This window comes from Bactrocera oleae, chromosome 5 (assembly GCF_042242935.1).
Source record: "Bactrocera oleae isolate idBacOlea1 chromosome 5, idBacOlea1, whole genome shotgun sequence".
Taxonomy (NCBI): Eukaryota; Metazoa; Arthropoda; class Insecta; order Diptera; family Tephritidae; genus Bactrocera; species Bactrocera oleae.
Genome location: NC_091539.1, coordinates 47,157,280 through 47,176,538, shown reverse-complemented (window position 1 = coordinate 47,176,538; position 19,259 = coordinate 47,157,280). Strand labels below are relative to the sequence as shown.

Genomic DNA, 19,259 nt, shown 5'->3' with positions numbered 1-19,259 from the left:
GAAATTTTTTATAACAGGTTGCACCCAACTTACCACCATCTGATATATTGCATCCACAATATTGTACATTTCCTCGCGCGTTATGTAACCGTCATTGTCAACATCGTACAACCGGAAAGCCCCTAAAAGGTAACGAAAATATTTCATAAATAATAGTGAACGAATATATAAGTGACAGGGAGAGAGGGAAAAATATTGATATACCACATATGGGAATTTTAAATATAAAGTGATCTAAATATTGTATGAGAATAAGTATAAACACATACATATACATATATATAAAAGTTTCAGTAAGCGCATATCTGTGAACGGGGTTTGTTTATGTATATGAAAATATTGTAATTTCATATTTATTTCAATATTTATTCAACTGACATGTAAATGAGTAAAGTTTTTCCCCACAACCCAAATATTGGCGTAAATAAATAAATAAATTCGCAGTATTTGCGAAATTGTCAACTGTCATTAAGCGGATTAAGTGAGCGCAATCATATGTGATATATCCACGCTACACACATTCATATGTGAATATGACAGCATTACCGTTATTGTAAAAAACATTCTGTTGTGTTTAATTGTTGGCGTAAAATGTAATTGTAATGCTGCGAAAGACAATTATGGGTAGAAAATATTTTATGCAGCACAGTGCAGCTACAGGCCGCACAATGCCGACACAACATTTTTTTTAATATTGGAAATAATATTAAAGTGTATACGTATATTACTTTTAACGAGTGAAAACATTACTATTGGACGATTTAAGCGAAGCGTTATTCATATACGTAAACTGTGTGTGTGATTGAAGGGTTTTGTATACGCGAAAGCCATTCCGAAATTTAATTAATTCTTGATTTAAAATCTCATTTTACTCAGACTAACAAAAAAACTTTAATTTTTTATTGAATTTCTTTTAGTTTTGCTCTAAAGAAATTACTGAAATTCGTATCAAGCGCTGGCATTTTAAGTACGACTACTTCTCATAAGCTAACGATACTCCATTTGGCATCGCTAAGGACCAAAATTGGTCTATGCGGCGTCCACGATCCTACTAGTATAACCTAGCCTAAAGAATTTTCGCCTTCCTTTTATAAAGGTTCATCTGTGATTGAAACATGTTTCTTTTTCGGTACTCCTTACTTTGCCTTAAAGTTATGAAAAAACTATATTTTGCATAATCTCAAAATATCCAGGGCCGCCGAGAGAAAAACCGGGCCCAGGGATGAAAAGGTGGAGGGATCCCTCCCTACATAAATGCGTCTAATACTTTATAACGTTTACAAACTACTTCAATCATTTTGAAGTATTCGTCGTAGTGTTGTATGCTCTCATCACATCTGTGCTAAATTTGCGTTCTTGTTGCTTTTGGCTGGAACAAATTTGTTTTGTACGATTTTGAAAATCAATAATGTATGAATCAATTCATACATAGACATTCATTAAAAAAAATTATACTGGAATATATTAATATAGAAACAGCAAAACTTGACAGTTAATAAGAAGACAGTAATACCTCATTCAAACGATAATGGAGCTAATTAATGAAAAAAAAGTTTTTTTGAAATCTGTTGACTAACACGATTAAGTTTTTAAACCTGCAATTCAAAGTTCTCCAATTTTCAATTCTTCTTCAAGTAGGTCGTTTCCGTATTTTTTTTTCTTGCCGATGGTAACATCGTCTCGACATGCTCTAAATTCTCTGCAGCAATTTTGCATTCATTATAAATTACTTTCCGCTGGTCGTGCAGAAATTGCAAGTCCACAAGAAGGTTTTCTATACTTCTAACTTCAGCGTAGATGATGGCATTGATCTATGGAAGAAAACGCACTAAAATTTTCTCATATATTCAGAATTACATCAACGTGCAGACGAGTTTTTGTCGTAAGGTTGAGTTTGTTTTAACTTCTTTCAAAGCGTTTATCAAACCGGCAAGGTTTTTCGCAAATGGCTTATTAGAGGTCTTTTGCAGGACCCAGGCACTAAATATATGGACCACAGTGCATTTGGCTGATTTTTTTCCGAACGTATCGGTCAGTCTGTAAGGTTTAGTAATGATATTCGGGGAGAATATTTTTGTGGTGAGAGAATGCCCTTGTGCCAAGAATGGGTATAATTTAGACAATACTTTTCTTAATCCCCATTGACTTTAGAACGCGTCTACCGGTAAATATGTAGGAAATTTTAATGAAATTCAGAAAGAAACTCTTTTTATTAACAGTGCATCGTCTTAGCTCAAAGGTGAAATCACGACGATACTTTCCTAAGCTTAATATAAAGACACTTGAAGGTATGTTCCGGGTTTAATCCTTGCGGCAGTATAAAATGTTCGGTTACACCCGAACTTAGCTCTTCCTTACATGTTTTTATTTAACTATAAACTAAAATGCCTCTTTAAACAAAAATAGAAAAAACGAATTTTAAATGTGTTGATCCCCATGTTATTGGTTGGCTGGCTACGATGTTTATCGAAAAATTAAGTTTGATGAATATATTTTTGAAAAGAAGATGATTTGGTACAAAAACAAATATTATAAAACGTTCCGCTGCCCTTCATGTATTCAATATAAATTTTTTATATGAAGCGAGAATATTGGGTAGCATAATGATATTTCATCCAGATTTATAGTGAATAAATACATAATATTCTCATAATCAGATTTATAGTATTTTTATTGTACTCATATCTACACATAACCACTAATATATAAATCTAGTAATCAACGTCATTAGCCCAAATTACTGTCCACTTTATAAATATATTTTTATGTTCTGACAAATGCTATATTTTTTGTGTAAACTTGAAAATTATTTTCACTTCATCATAAAATAAAAACTGAAAAAAGGAGGATGTATTTAACCTCTCCTATAAGTTATAAAAATTATATACTCCAAAGTACTCACTATAAAAATTTCACTTTTATGTCGTGTAAAATTTTTATTATTAATGCCTCGTAAATTCATTGCTCTAATTTCATTGGTTAATAAAGACCGCAAAGCCAAATAAATCTGTTACACGAAAATGCTTTTATGCCCACATAAAATGTTTATACCCAAGAGCACCTTGCCATATTTCATAAAAAGAAAAACTCAATAATATGGCAGCAATAAAATTCCAATTGTGAAATTGTGCGAACAGTCAAAAATTATGCAGAAATTCGTGTGTGATAAATCAAAAAAAAGCAAATATTTTATGCAGCAACAACGGGAATAGGCGACTTTCAATGTAAACGGAATAAAAAAGAAATGAAAATTAACAACTGAACACGGCGGTTTTTCGAGAATTGGAGTGGTAAGCCCGCCAAGCAAGGCAGCGCAGAAAAACTTCACTAAAAACCAAGCCAGGCAATAAGAGAAAATCAATGTGATTACGCTACTCGAAATATTTGGATATATATACACAAATTTATGTATGTATGTATGTATGTTTGTCACAATGAAACGGCATGACCGAGACATAAATAAGTAAATAAATTCTCCACCTACAGTTGGACATTACTCACTGTCAAAGGTTTCAATAATATTTATGTGCAATCGATAGAGCGATACTTAAAGATGGCGATAAAAGGAGAAACACGAAAAAGCATAATACAATCATAGCAATAAACTTACATTGTAATTTTTCATCCAAGTTTCCCTTCGATGTCACGGAGAGGGCGCGTATGAACTCCTCAAATTCTATTGAGCCATCCTGTGGAGGGTTGGAGTGTGTTTGTCGTGTCCAAATAACAGCAATTTGTGAAGATTTTACGCAGTCCAAAGGCACCAATTGCGGACGTAAACAAATGCGAATAGATATGTGGAAGGAGTAAAAAGTAAAAGAAAAAAAAAGTGAAACATTATGTATCATATTTTATGAAATGCCAGTGTGTGACATAATGAGAATGAAATGGTCTGGGTATAAACAATGTACTGGTCATTATTAAAATAACAGCAATTGCAGCATAACTCACTTTCACCACACACCGTTCAGAAGCATGTCACTCCAGTCATAATTTATAATAACATATCATATACCTATATATGCATGTTAGTTTCCTCCTACTTGCATAAAAAAAAAACGCACAAAGGGTTATTTGAAAACCGAAAAATAAAATTATGAAACTGAAAAGATAAGTTTTTCACTTAAGAGCCTATAAAAGTTAGTTTTCGCTTCATATTACTACAGTTTTAAGAATAAAACATGATAACTACTAAAAGTCTACTATAAAAAAGCGCCTAATTGTAGGCAACATATGTATAGTAAAGTTTTGCCTACATTTGGCGCTCCATCAAAAATTTGAAAAAGTTTAGCTGAAACAAAACTTATCATAGGGTCACCCTGTTTGCGCTATGTGTACTAATACCCGTCAGTTAGCCGTAACCGAAACTGTGAACCACACAAAAACGTGCACACACACAAAGTTATATAATTAGCTCTGCTGACCGAAATTAATCCATAAATCAACAGAATGTCCCTAGACACTGTGGCAACAGCATTTGCAGCAGCAGCAGCAGCGACGGCGAATACTCGAATAAAATAAAAATAAAAAAAAATAAAAAATAAACACAAGTCAGCAGCAGCTAAGCTTGAGTGCACTTAACCCAGGTGACCGAACGCTTGAGATATGTTGGTGAGTGAGTAAAGGTTCCACACAATGTACCAGTGACAAAATAATATGGTTTACTATAAACCCTTGAGCTGATGCTTTGGACAACTGCGATTGTACACTTGATTTTAAAGGTGGTTTTGGTATTAGAAATGATGAGGGTTTCAAATATTCATTTTTATTGTACTAATTTCGAAGTTATGGTCATCCACCACAAAATCTACTGTGGTGATTACTTGTGTATATATATCGTATACTGCTGTGATCAAAAAGAAAAGCGAATCCACGTCCGAAAAAAACAGACGCTTTTTCCAGTCTTCGAAACAGTCAGAATAGTATTTTTCTGGTATATCCTTTAAGACCTTCTTCTATTCGCTTATTATCTCCTCAATCGGCATCCTACATTAGCCTTTTGGGTTTGGTGCCAGAAGGCAGAAGTCGCACGGAGCAAAATCAAGCGAATACGTTGGTTGCGAAACGATATACCTAAGTCGAATTTTTAGCAAAATAGTCACGAAGAGCTAATGCAGTATGACATGGTGCATTACCGTGATGAAAGAACCTAGAGTCATTCGCCAATAATTCCGGCCTTTTCAGTCGAATAGCTTGACGCAAATAATATTCTTTGTTGACAGTTTGGCCCGATGGAAGGAATTTATAGTGCACCTCACCTTACTTTTTGATCACAATTGTACCTACATATATAGTACAGTTGGTCAGAAAGGCGAAGCGCAGTTTATGTGGCTTGCAAATAGTTGCTATGAGTTTCTCAAAAAATAGATAGTTTCCATTTCGATACTGTTGGAATCCGACTAAAATCATGCTGCCTCTCCACAGTTAATTATCAACTACCACATCCTCCTGATATTTCAAAACACATATTTAAACTGACGCTCAGAAATCATCCAGAGTTAAGAAAAGATATGAGAATGTAAGAATTGCTTATAAACACTACTATTTCCATCCTGTTCAAAAGATTTTTATTATACTTTACGAACTCATTTTGATTTAACATTTCTTGAAACCCTTTATATGTTGAAGTTATATTGCTTTAACGAGTTCCAGCAAGCAAGATATTTCTTGTAAATTATTTAGGGTTGATCATTATAGCCGACAAGGAAGAAATCGTTCCCTTAACAGTTCTTGTTGTTGTTCATATTATTAGATTAGAGGTGAGGATGATTAAAATTATGGGTAAAATAAGTGCGATTTCTACGCCAAAATTAAGAAAATAATGGTAATTAACAAAATCGTAGTGAAAAATATAGTCGTGAAGATGACTTAGGGTCCAATCCGCATTCAAATAAACCTGTTTTATACCAGGCCAAAAATTGTCGTCAAATATATTCCTCAAAATTATTTGAGCAATGTTTTCTGCTGGTAAAACAACGTCAACAGTACTGAATCGGGATTCGCAGGTCCATGACTCTTCACCTCTACACCTCACTACAAGATTGTAGATTATCACAAAACTATATTTTTTTGGCACAAATTATGATTATAATTTAGTATATTCTGTTACTCTCCATAGGCGTACCCTTTCCGTGTATAAAACCTAAAACAAAACAATTCTCCTTAGAATATATTGTACACACATTTCCTGCAGTTAAAAAATAATAAAAATTTATAAAATCGCGGTGTTTTTACAAGGTAAGTTGAATTCTGTCTGCCAAAATTTGGTTTTTATTCAAATCAAGCAACTGTTAGGACTTTGTATGGAAAACTGTATGCAAAGAAATTTGATAATGATCGCATCATTTGCTTTCGAGTATCACTTCCGCAAATCTGAAAAATGTAGTTTTGAGAAAAACTCGTTTAAGAATAAACTGACGCAGCTGATAGAACTGAGCGGCTACACTTTAGAAGGTATAGCATTCGTCAAAAACTATCGATTAAAAATAAGAGTATGTTATCCTCCATCTCCAGCTATCCTATCGAAATATGAAAATAATATATATTTTTATTACCTTTACGCAAGATGTTCTGCTTGAACTCTGCCTAAGTGTAGTATAGCTAGAATTACAAGTAAGCTCCCACTATAGATATTACTTAGTTACAATATATTTTCCTTTATTCAGTAAACGTTTTTTATTATGAAGACTTTCCTTAAGCAATCAAAAATAGCCGTCGTAAATAATAAATAAATATTAATTATACAAAATCTTAATAACCCATAAAATTATTTATATTTGAATAATACACGAATCCTTCCATGCCAGCTTTTTCCTCCTCTTTAAGTATAATATTATCCACGTCAATATAAATATCTATATTTAACGATTTCCCGCCTTATCATTGCATTCACCGTTTGTTTTAGTATCACATCGACATTCATTTTGTGTATGCTCTAATTATTTCCGCCCTCATTGCGGTCTGCGTTTTCTGCTGTTGCTTCTCAATTATCTGCCTGGGTCTTTCGCCAGCCATTCATCAATTCCATCGATATGTCATTGCCAATAAAGGCAGTATTTGTGCTTTTGTGGTTTGCGGCGATAATCCCTCAATTACTATGAAATTAGTTAATTAAATAATTGTAGCAGCCATAGAGAGACATCGTATGAGTACGATAAAAATGAAAATTGGCGAAATTGAAGGCAAAATGCCAAAACGAATGATACACATCGGTATGCATATAACATATGTATGTATTTGAAAATTAATTAATGACATTATAGATTTGTATATTATGATGAATGTTTCTGAGGTATGAGCGTTAACAAAAAAGTATGCTTTGAATCTTAGTTTCATTGTATTTGTATGAGGGTCGTCTAACAGTTTTTGGGGCTTAGGAAATTAAGCTCATACATAAGTAGCTTAAATAGCCTATAAAGCTTTTGGTTATTATTACTAATATTTTATTTTTTAATTTCTTTTCTTTTGGAGTTGAAATTATAACTAAGCAGCAAATGCAAAATAAAGCTTAGCGAAAATATTTCTCTACTCGACTTACTAGTTGAAGCAAAGAGAACTATTTAGCCTTAACTCATAACACTTTACGGCATAACGACTTTTTCTCTGAGTATTGGGCCAAACCAATTCTTTAAAGCGATTGAGTCATAAATAAAAAATATTTGGTCAAACTTATATGACAGTTGCAATAAGAGATCAAACTCGGATCTACGAAAAAGAAATTTTTGACTAATTTTAGTATTTCTTTTTAAATTTCGAACTTTAAAGGCCCACATATTTTGATTTTAAGCTCTAACTGCGAAAAACAGAGGAGAATGGAGAGGAGAACTAACACATAGTTTTTTACTTATGATTAATTTTTGAAAAAAAAGGTGGAATATCTAACCGAGCGTAGTACAGTGTGTTGAAATGAAAACCAAACAATGAAAATATCACTCATAAAACAAATTGCTGTATTTTTTCCTTCATCATACTCAACTATCTAATGTGTACTCAACCAAAGACTTAATTGTAGAATCACAAACGTATTAAATTCTGTGTGGAAGGAAAATTTTTGCTTGCAATAAAGTTGCGAACATTTTTGTAAAAAATTTAAGAATTCTGTCGAGCTGATATTTCCTGGCTGGTTGGTTGAAAAGGGAGACGCATGAGCACTAGACCACAAGCGACCGCGCTTAGGCCATCACCAGGCCCATTGTGCTCCGGGGTGGTAAACAAATTAAGCCATATTCAGCAACGTTGGAATAAGAGAAGCCGTGGAGTTACCTTTTGAGAGTCTAGTTATTGCCTGCTTGCATAACCTAACACAGTCACGCTAGGGATAGCTTTAATTTCTGCTTGACTAGAAGGTTTATGTACTTGCTGGTTAAACCAGAAGCCCTCTTGGTACCTTCTGTTATGCCCACAATATCAGCCTGAAAGATTGAACTGTAGTCATTGAGTTTGAAGCTACATTCTGAGTATGGATTAATACAGAAGAAGCCCGCTCCTGCTTCTATGACCTTTGGTCCATCGAAGAATATGTAGCTTTCACCATTGAAACTGTCGATCACAAAAATATTGACCCAGTTTTCTTCACTGTGTGTCACACTTGTGTAGAATCATGTGAAATTGTAGAACCTACTTTGGGACAATGGCCACATGATTCGCCATAGACAGGAATAGCTAGATATCTCAGCCAAGCTTCGGGAGCTTTGAATGAGTCACTATCGATATGTGTGGCCTGTCGTTATTCTGAGGGAACATACTTCCTCTCCACTGCTAGGCGACTTTTACCTTCAGACAATCTAACATATACAATAACCACCGCCTTTAGAAATGGATTGATCTTGTTGCGCTTGACCAGCGATTTTCAGATATAAACTCGTTCCAAGAGATGTTTTTTGAATTTACCCGTGTGGCACAAATACAATGAGGTTATATTTGTATTTGTCTCATTTAAATCCCTCTCAAATGGTTTCTTTGTAATGTTTAGCTCCGGGGCAATCATAACAGTGCTTACATGGTGATTGAGGAACGGGCTCGATTATTTCTACTATTTCGTCAATACTTTCAAGAATTGGCCATTTGGCGCGTTTTGCAACTTTGACATTAAAATTACAGAAACGGAAGCGGCGAAACCAAAATTGCAGATACTTTGCTGTTACAGCATCAGAACCGTACACACTGTTTAGATTTTCGGCCGCCTGACTTACATGTTTGCTTTTATCGAAGAAAATCTGAAACCGTATTTACTCTTTGGTGGTGTTGATTTTAGAGGCGTGCTCAAAACATACTGAGTCAAGAAATTACAAAACTACCTGTGCAGTTTTTTCAGTACGGCATCTTGTCTTTCTCATGGCATATAGCAACCCGATTGCACTTGTAGGCACCATGCGTAATACAGATTAATAAAGCCATGTATTGGAATAAATATGGATTATTCTTTACGAAATCTTATGTTATGGATTAATGGTTTATCTAATTTTAATGTCTAGTTTTTATGACCAGGAGTAAGATATAAGTGCACCAATTTTTTATTTCATAATCCTCTACGCCATATTCGCTGAATAGAAAATAATCGTCAAATTATTTACGAATTCCCTTAAGTCCAACATTCAAAAGGTATTAGCTTTAAATCAGCTACAACAACGCATGCCAAAAATAGCTACAACTTTTGTTGTATGTTTTTAAGTGTTGCAAAATGCAAACAAGTCACGCATACATACAAGCAGCAGCAGCTGCAACTTAAGTGGCAAATCCACTCAAATAATATCCGGGGCGCGAAGTCAAACTTTTGGCATTTATTTTGCTCGAAAACATTTATTTTTGCTTGTTTCTTGTCGCCTTGCCTTGTGATTGCATGCAAGTGAGTGGGTTACACGCCCACAACACCACTACACACCAAAGTTCCACGCCGCAGAGTGCATGCTGTGGCAGCATATGCTGCTCGACTAGGCAAAATTTCATTGCATCAACTTATTTCATTTATCAACATCATTCATTCACTCATTCTTGCACAACTACTTTGCGCTGAAAAGTCACATGCAAACACTACATCCGTTTCGCACACACATCCAAATATAAGCTGTCCTTTTTATTCACACACACGCATACATAGAAGTATACAATTTTAGCTTGGCACTTGTTGAGAAATGTGCAGTGCTTTTTTATAGATATTTATATAATATGTAGTGCATATGTGCTTCCTTATTTATATACTTACATTATTCTCGTCGAACACTCGAAACACCAGCGAGGCAAATTTACTGGGATCGCCTTGCGGAAAGAATTGTTTGTAGATTTTAATAAAACCCTAAGGTATGTACATATGTATATTTATACATGCATATGTGTTGGTGTTTTTGTTGTTGTTGTTTTTGTAGTCATTATACACGCGCATTTGTAAATGTCACAGTTTTGTAGCGCAAATATTAAATGTTGCGTATACGCCGTGGCAGCCAACGCATGCGGGCGCACAGATGAGCCAGCGATTGGGGAGGTTATGTGGAGCGCATGTGACATGAGTAGATATTTCACAAAACCACAACCAAACGAGATATGACACACATGCAAGCGCGCGTTAGTGTTTATTTTCATTTCACGTTTATAAGCGCGTTTGTGTGTGTTTCCGCGTTGAACATTTTCGAGTTAAGAAAAGTGTTTTGTAGAAGAGCGCCGACGCGCAAACGCATGCCAAAATAGTGACACATGACACCGATTGGAATGACAACGTGCCCGCGACGACAGTGATGGTGATAGTAAAGGGTAACATTGTATGTAGCGGCGGGTGGTTGTGATTGATGGCGAAAGCAATGCGAGCAAACCATTTGAAAGCAAATGACATACGTTTAATTTTTAAGACAGCAACAATGTTGTTTTTAGTAGTTGATTTCAAAGTTGTTTATTGTATTAACGCGCGTTCGAATGAAAGAAGATGGTATAATTGAAAGCAGATTTGTTTTTGTTTGCGCGCGCAAAAGCGTGGATAACAAAAAATACACGACAACAGTGACGACCGCGATGTCAGTCAAGCAGCATGTTGGTATTCGCGGCGCCAACAACAACACCAAACAAACGAGAAGCATAAGTCAGCGATATAAATTGCGCACAGACAAGTGCGTATATATGTGTACGTATCCGTTTTTGTTGTTGTTTTGCCACCATGCGATTGAGCCGTCGATTCCCGCAGCCAAACGACAATTAAGGTTGTACAATTTTAATCGTATTTATTTTAGCATTGTTATAGTTGTTGTTGTTGTTTTTCGCACGCGCGTACATACATACGCAAATACGTGTCAATCAGCGACATTAGATTGTCATCCATTTGCATTTTCCGTTCATTACAGTTGTTTATTGCCGCAAAGTTCCCAGCGAGTGTCAAGTTGCACATGTTTTATGGTTTCGTATTAGCGAGCGAGTAGGGGTTCGAGTGCCAATTAAGTTATTTGTTTGGATTATGTAATTGTAATTGTTTTTGTTTTTTTATTTATTTTGTTTTTTTAATTTTACGTTAAATGAATTTTATTCGGTAGCAGAGAAAAAGGGAATAAAAATGTTAAGTATGGAAAATTAGTAAATTGCTGAAATATGTGGTAGAATTAAATATAAATATGTTAACTGTACTGTAGTAATCTACAATTAAAATATTATGCAGACTTTTCTGAACAACTGTGGATTTTAAGCGTACACTACTAGATTTAAAAGTGTATTGCCTTATTTACCTACACTCCAATTACGTATCTAAAATAGCGCGAGTATAGTAGCCGTTCAATAACAGTATACCAAAATTTACATTACGAGTAGATATCCACTATGCATATCACTTATTACTATCATCATTTGCTATAGTATGTAAATATGTTAAAATCAGTAAACACGTTGAGCTGTTTCAATATTTTACAAATTTTGGAATTTGAATAAATTGCATTTTCTGAAACAATTTGCTGAAGTAATCAATATAATTTTTATGCTATCAGAAAGCAGAGATTTCAACAAACGTAAGGTCTAGTAAATTGAAAAAAAATATATGATACTTTAACGTGAGTATTTTGTTTGAAAAATTGTTTTTTCTCAATCTTAAGTCGAAATGAAATGTCCTTCTTAACATTTGAAATAAAAAAATACAGTATGTTCGGAATATACGAAGATAAGTTCAAACAAAATATCATGAACGAACGTTTTTCGTACATGATAAAAATAAAAAACCCCAAGACTTGAATATTTGAAAATTTCACATGAATTTTTAGGTTAAGTGGAAAGCTGTTGATTTGTAGATCTGTTCATTGTCTATAACTTTGCCATATTATTTCTTTTATATAAGACATGTTTTGCCGGCAGTCGCGATAAACCGTTTTTACCCTTAATAATTCAACAAGGGGAGGTTCCGACCTTAAATCGCCCGTAAATATTTTTCTTTCATCTTTCCTTTTGAATGCATTTCATCCTACATTGACTTTTTTGCTTTCACAAATTATCTTGACTAATCTACTATGAATATTTGAGGTAACTTTTACATTTACACTTTTCGTTGTGAAATATTTTTAAAGTACTTTGAACCATGTGTCCGAAAAATTTAAACTCAGAGTTGTGATCAAGTACACTGACTTCAGTAGCTTTGGTTAAAATAATATGCTACCATAATATCTATCGAAAATGTACAGGCAACTATAACCTAATAGCCTTCCCCAATAGCGGTGTTTTATTTCACGCTTCATTAACGATAATAACGTTTATGTTTTGTATTCACCGATGAAAGACTCTACGACTAAAGGTTTTTCTATTAAAATTTTAAAGACTTTTTTTGTAAATAGCCTTAGGCAACATTCTGGTTGCCCACTGGGGTTGATCGACTAGTCTAGCCTTCGCTATACTGGCTTATTGGTTGCCATTCGCAAAATCTCTATCACAAAAAGGGCTTGTCAACAATTGTCTTAGTAAATAGTAAAAATTGTCAATTAATAACTGAACAGATAAGAGCATACGAGCATATTTGCTACACATCTGATTATTAAGGTTATAAAACAGAAGCGATAGGAATTGAACACAAATTCTAAGATATGGTAGTATTTGATCGCAGTTGCTCAGAAAAAGTTACAAATTTTGGTGTGATATATTACATTTTTTTAACTAATTAAATTTTTCGTTATGAAAAAAAAATTCTTGAATAATATGGCTTCTTATACATAAAACTTACTTGCTCTGTGAGTAAACCATTGGGACAGTCTTTCAGGAATCCTTTGTGCCTATTTTATATAAAATAATTTTAAACATTTATATGTATATATTTATTGTATATTTTTTTAATTTATTGAATTTTTTTTAAAGGCTTACCATTGTCGAATTTCTTTTTCTGTAACTGAAAATGGAAAAGGAAAAAATATTAAAATACTTTTAATTTTAAGCGTTTAGAAAAGTATTAGAGTGATTCTAAATTCCAAAACTATACAATATATTATATATATAAAAAAATTATATTTAAAAAAATTTCAAATTCTTCAAAAATTAATTAATTCTTTTAACTCGATAATCGATTAACAGTTGCAGATTTTTTGCGATTTATAAAAGTTATCAAAGCATTTTAAGAAGTTATTCTAGTCTAGAGGTCGGAATTTCGAGCAATTTTTGGCATTGATAAAAAAAATTATAGAAATTCTTATTATCCAGAATTTTGGCATATATTTATGTAAATTTCAAAAGTGCACAAAATAAATTTCCAATGATTAATGTTCATAACGTTATGCGTCCAACAAAAATTAAGAAAAATCGTAAAATGGCAACTATTTAAAAATACTGGCATTTTTTTTTAGTAAGCTTTTAACTTTCAGTGATTTTTTTTGTTTTTTTTTTTATATTATAAAATAAAAAATTTTCAGTTCATACTGTTTTGTTAGTTCATACTATAAAGAGATATAACCCTACGGAATAATTATGGCTAATTTCAAGTAAATTAGCATAATATAGCTTGAAACATTTTGACGACCGCATCGAAAAGTAGTTTCGAGAAAAACGGGTTTAAAGTTTTAAGTTAAGACCAAACCAGTCGAGTTGCAACGATTCTAAAACGGCAAAAGACAGGAAAAACGTTGACTTCTTCTTACTATTATGCGTCCTTGGAGTACAGCATTGAAAAAAGGTCGAGTCCTCGTCGTCACAAAAATTTGAAAAATATCATAAAAAGGCAACTATTCAAAAATACTAATATATTTTTTTTTACTAAGCTTCTAATTTTCTCGATTTTTATTTTTATATAATAAAATAAAAAATTTTAATTTATACTGATTTTTTAGTTCATACTATAGCGAGATATATAAGGAATATTCATAGCTACTTCAATTAAGTCGGCTTACTAAAGCTTGAAACATTTTGACGACCGCATCGAAAAAGAAGTTTCGAGAAAAACGCCTTTAAAGTTTTAAGTTAAGACCAAACCGGTCGAGTTAAGACCAAACCGGTCGAGTTGCGATACTAAAACGGCAAAAGACAGGAAAAATGTTAACTTCGGTTGCGCTGAATCTTTAATACCCCTTACATAATACCCTTGCTATACAAAAGATTAATTACAATGACTTGGTTTTGATCGGTAAGTTTGTATTTTATCAGAAATTGCATAATTGTTTTATAACCCATGCCAAATTTAATAAAGATATCTCGTCAAATGAAAAAGTTTTCCACACAAGCACTTGATTCCCTTTGTCAAATTCACTTCTAAAATTGCCGGAATCTCATTTTTTATTAATGGGCCTTCAGAAGTTTTACTTGATTAAGCTCTGACAATAGTTGGCTTACAAAAATTATTTTTCGAATTAAAATTCAGAATACTTCACCTTTCATGTTTTAAATCGAGGCGACCAGTAACTTCTTCAGAAACTCGGACTACGCTCATCTGATATGGAAAGCCATATCCAACTTTCTAACAAAGAGTAGCATGAGATAATTTGACATCCAAATGGAAAGTCTCTATCCTTCACACTAATTTCCGGCGTCAAATTTTACAAATTTTATGAGACATTTTTGTCACTTAAAATTCTTTAAATTCGCAAGAATATATACTCGTACATATATATTCGGCACCGAGCGCACTTCGCTTCTCTTCACTTGTTGTTATATCTAAACGAATCGTCAAGTTAATCGAAATTATTTCCACACCAACGTTCACAGTTCATTTATCCGTTGACTAGTCACTGCTCATTGAACATTTGTAATAATAACAGCAACAAACACAATTTACGATTATACTGTGCAAATATACTTATTTATAACGGACTGTGTAGAAATATTGACTTTGCACTGATTGCACTCCATTAACATTGATAAGGACAAAACGAATTGCGGCGAATGGGTGTGCGTACATGTGAGTATGTATGTGTGTGTTTGTTTGTGTGTCAAATGTTTCTATGCGTTTGTGCACCAGTGAGAGTTGAATAAAATATGTTAGTATATTTGAGTTGAGCAAATTGCAACCAGGATGCTTTTAAGCATGAGGCAAGTATGGGTAATTCAGACGAACAGAAATGGTCAAACCAATCCACTAAGCGACTATTGCCAACAGCAGTCAACACAATCAACAATGGGTCATACCATTAGTCAGCTACAGATATTATTGCAACAATGCGATGACAAGCTGCTGTGACATTGACAGCAGCAGCTTAGCAGCAGAAGAAGGAGTGAGAACGCAGGAAAGGCAGAGCGACAACGCAAGCAACAAGCGCCAGAGTTGTGTTCAGGCAGTCAACCGCGCGACTCACCAGCCACACAACCAATCAACTAAATAACCAATTCGTCACAGCGTCCGTTCTTCCGTTTCGTCTGTTTGGGCGAGCGTCTGGTTAAGCAGGCGAGCAAATGCGACAATTGGTTAGCAAAATGAGCAAGCAGCCAACTCAGCAGTTGTAAGGAAATCATTGAAGCGAGAGTACATAACAATCAGCGGCAACGCCATCAACATCTTAAAGAGCGATGACTGGCAACCATTTATTTATTTCGTGCCCTTGCAGTGAGAGAAGAGACGAGCATAAAAATACTTTGAAATCTGTGCACATAAACATTTAAATATATATTGGTTTGTTGGAAGTTCGCATCATTTTTTCGAGAAAAATATGGATAATAGCAACCAGTAAAGGCATGCATAGAGAGCAATTAGGCTTTGTTTTAAAGTAATACAATAAAAATTTAAATATTTGTATTACATAATTTAAGTTTGTAATCAAAAGTATTCGATCAAACTGTACTAAGGTACATCTTATTTAAAAATTACTGGTCATCGATCCAAAGAGGAAACTTCACAAATAATAAAAGTTATCCAATATATGACTTCATTTAAACATTGAAAGCCAGAGCTTGCTTAGAATGCTTTAAAATCATTTATTTAGCGCTTAATTAGCTCGAGCACTGAGATATTGCAATGAATGAAATTTCCACATTTTGCATCATGTTGTCATGTCTCGTAAAAAATTTGTTTGACAAGCTTACTATATAATTTATAAAGAACTTAAACAAACTTAGCTGAGTAGTTTTCTCTCTATTCTTATTTAGACTGCGCTTTATCCTTTGCGCTAATAGAGAAACTAATTTGATTGATTCATGTAATATTTTTTTCTTTATGACCTACTAGAACCATATCCTCAAATCAGCCGTTTGCAAATCGGTTTGATCTTTCGTTGGTTCAAATGCAAATGTTCAGTTGCATTATTGGATACTACAAGTATAAGTCTAAGTTTTTTTTCTTAGCTACTATCGAAAACCGCCATCTCCACAATTAAAATAATTTGATGCCTCTGTGTATAGTGTGCCAAGTAATGCATGGCAAAGATTTCTGAATTTTTACAGAAATTTGTAGCTTTGATATATTTTATTTATTGTATACTTGTGTTATATAATGCTGCTGCTTTGTTTAAGCCTTCTGATTTCTAATCAGGCAGTTAGTCTTTTCGACAGTTTGGTTTACCATTTCATAACAAACAGACTTACTCCGGCACAACGTTTCCAATTCGTGTACAATTATTACCAAAAAAATAACGGTCCGATTCGATTTTGTTCAGGGAGGAAGCTCATTTCTTGTTGCAAGGATACGTTAATAACCGAAAATGTCGCATTTCGAGTGATGATAATCCACAAGCCATTATTGAGACGCCTTTACATCCTCATAAAGCACTGTGCTCTATGGGCAGAGGGAATCAGTAGTCCACATTTTTTCAAAAATGAAATTGTAAATAAATCAAATAAGCCTTAGGGTTTATTCTTCTATAGAAGCCCAAATTCCGATCGTCTTTTTGGCTAATGACTTTTTTACTCGCATTTTAAATGTTCCAAAATAAAATTAAGTTTCATGAAGTTAAGCGTCCTTAAAGTAAAGAGAGGAAACTAGCCGCGTTTTCGTCATCACAATATTTACACCTGTGGTTTTTTAAAAAATTAAACAATGATGAATTCTAAGTTAGTGCAGTATGCAATAAAAGAATGAAGAAAACCCATTTAAAGTTTCGTGGTCCCCTCAAACGAACCGAAGTAGTTGCTACGACATTAGAACGGCTATAATTATAATTGTAATTTCGCAAATTCTTTTTATAAAGATGTTATTGAATATCTAAGCTATCGTAATATAAAAAAATCATGACTAGAATTCTTTCTTAAGAGGATATTAAAGATTAGTTGAAATAATAATCAATAATAACCAATAATAAAATCACTAATCTTTTATCAAATACAGTTAAATTATTTTCGTGAATACAAAGAAGTAGCGACGTAAATTTCTAATACATATGACACTCGTATATTGTAGCATATTAAAAATAATAATATTATATTAAATAGCAAAATTCATTTCAATTATTTTGCTCCAGCTCCTTAGAATATATGGTACTTCATACCGTATTTTACTAAGGTAGTTTTATTCGAAATTTCGTTTCAGTCTCCTTAACCTTTTAGCCAGCGAAATTTAAGTCCCACCTTTCCACTTTACAACATCATACAACTATTTAACTACAGGTATATACAAATCGTACTTTTATTTTTCTTTCATTTTATTTTGCAGTGTAAACATCATAACAATCGTCCGGAGCATAAGAACAAGCAGCTGTCTTACATTGCCATAAACATCATTGTTGCTACTAATGCCGTCCTCGGTGTATTAAAGATGCAACATCGCCAATGCTTATGCATAAGACAACGTCGTGAACATGCTGTTGACTCGGTTGGCCAGTAAAATAATTTCGCATTTACCACAGCGCCGCATGCACATGGAATACTGATACAAACCACAGTTTAAGTATGCTTGTGTGCCGCAGGGAAAATGAAAAAAATAAATAAATAAACTAAATTGTAAAGAAATGCAGTTGAGGTGCAGCTAAGTATTCAAAACATCAAGGTAAGCTTACATAGGTATTTTTATACCCTAAACAAGGGCGATTTAGCCATTTTAGTCGGTCCGTCCTTCTATCTGTATATAAATGAAATGTCCCTTAGTTTATCAGATATTGAGCTGTAAATTAACACACATCCTTTTCTGCACATTTGACAGAAACGCCGACATCGAATCACTATAGCACATAGCTGACATACAAACTGAACGAGCAAAATTAAATCTTTGTATGAAAAACTTCTTTATTTGTCAAGATATCTTCCCGGAATTTGGCATAGGTTATTGCTTAAAAAAATAATGCATTTTTAGAAAAAATTATTCAGATCGCACCACTATAGCATATAGCTGTCGTACAAACTACCGATCAAAATTATAATAGAGATTATTTTTTACACTTTCATGCTACATGAAATGCATTTGTAGAGGGTATTATTGCTTCACTGCAGCCGAAGTTAACGTATTTTTTTTGTTGTTATTATGTGTATATATAGAACATGTTTACACTCATACTTGAGCGCATACACATACTCAAACACATACATATGTATTTGTGCCTGCACAGTTTGCTTTACTGCCTGTGGCATGCATATGCATACATTGTGGCACTTGCATTTGGCGCCCCACTTGCTGCAGCTGAAACATGCAAGGAAGCTGGCAAAGCCACACCAGTGAGTAACTGCAACTGGCATTCCATTGCTGCTGCATTTGCCACACTGATGCTATTGTTGTTGTTACCACTACTGCTCCGAATGATGATTTGATTTTTAGTCAATATCACATGAATGAAAAATATGAAAACAATGGCTTCGCCACACCACAACAACAGCCAGCCTCCTTGAATATTAAATTTGTGCAAGTGTACCAATGTGCTGGTCCACAATGGCAACAACAATAGCGGCAAGGATCGCTTCTTGCTGTGTCATGA

General features: G+C 33.8%; 1 protein-coding gene and 1 long non-coding RNA gene across 4 annotated transcripts in view; one reads left to right on the top strand and one right to left on the bottom strand.

Moving 5' to 3' along the window:
* LOC106616003 (frequenin-1) overlaps nucleotides 1–19,259 on the bottom strand; it is a 74,567-nt gene that overhangs the window by 7,774 nt on the left and 47,534 nt on the right. For 2 of the 3 annotated variants that reach the window (XM_014232446.3, XM_036365872.2), the window contains exons 4-8: nucleotides 13,309–13,333; nucleotides 13,172–13,220; nucleotides 10,202–10,291; nucleotides 3,611–3,689; nucleotides 34–122 (exon numbers count right to left, since the gene is read on the bottom strand). In XM_014232446.3, the coding sequence (XP_014087921.1) occupies nucleotides 34–122; nucleotides 3,611–3,689; nucleotides 10,202–10,291; nucleotides 13,172–13,220; nucleotides 13,309–13,333 (332 nt within the window). The remainder of the gene's footprint in view (nucleotides 1–33; nucleotides 123–3,610; nucleotides 3,690–10,201; nucleotides 10,292–13,171; nucleotides 13,221–13,308; nucleotides 13,334–19,259) is intronic. The other variant, XM_070109401.1, reaches the window with a different exon arrangement.
* LOC118681431 (uncharacterized) overlaps nucleotides 18,013–19,259 on the top strand; it is a 175,657-nt gene continuing 174,410 nt past the window's right edge. The window contains exon 1 of the long non-coding RNA XR_011396319.1: nucleotides 18,013–18,340. This is a non-coding gene — a long non-coding RNA (uncharacterized lncRNA). The remainder of the gene's footprint in view (nucleotides 18,341–19,259) is intronic.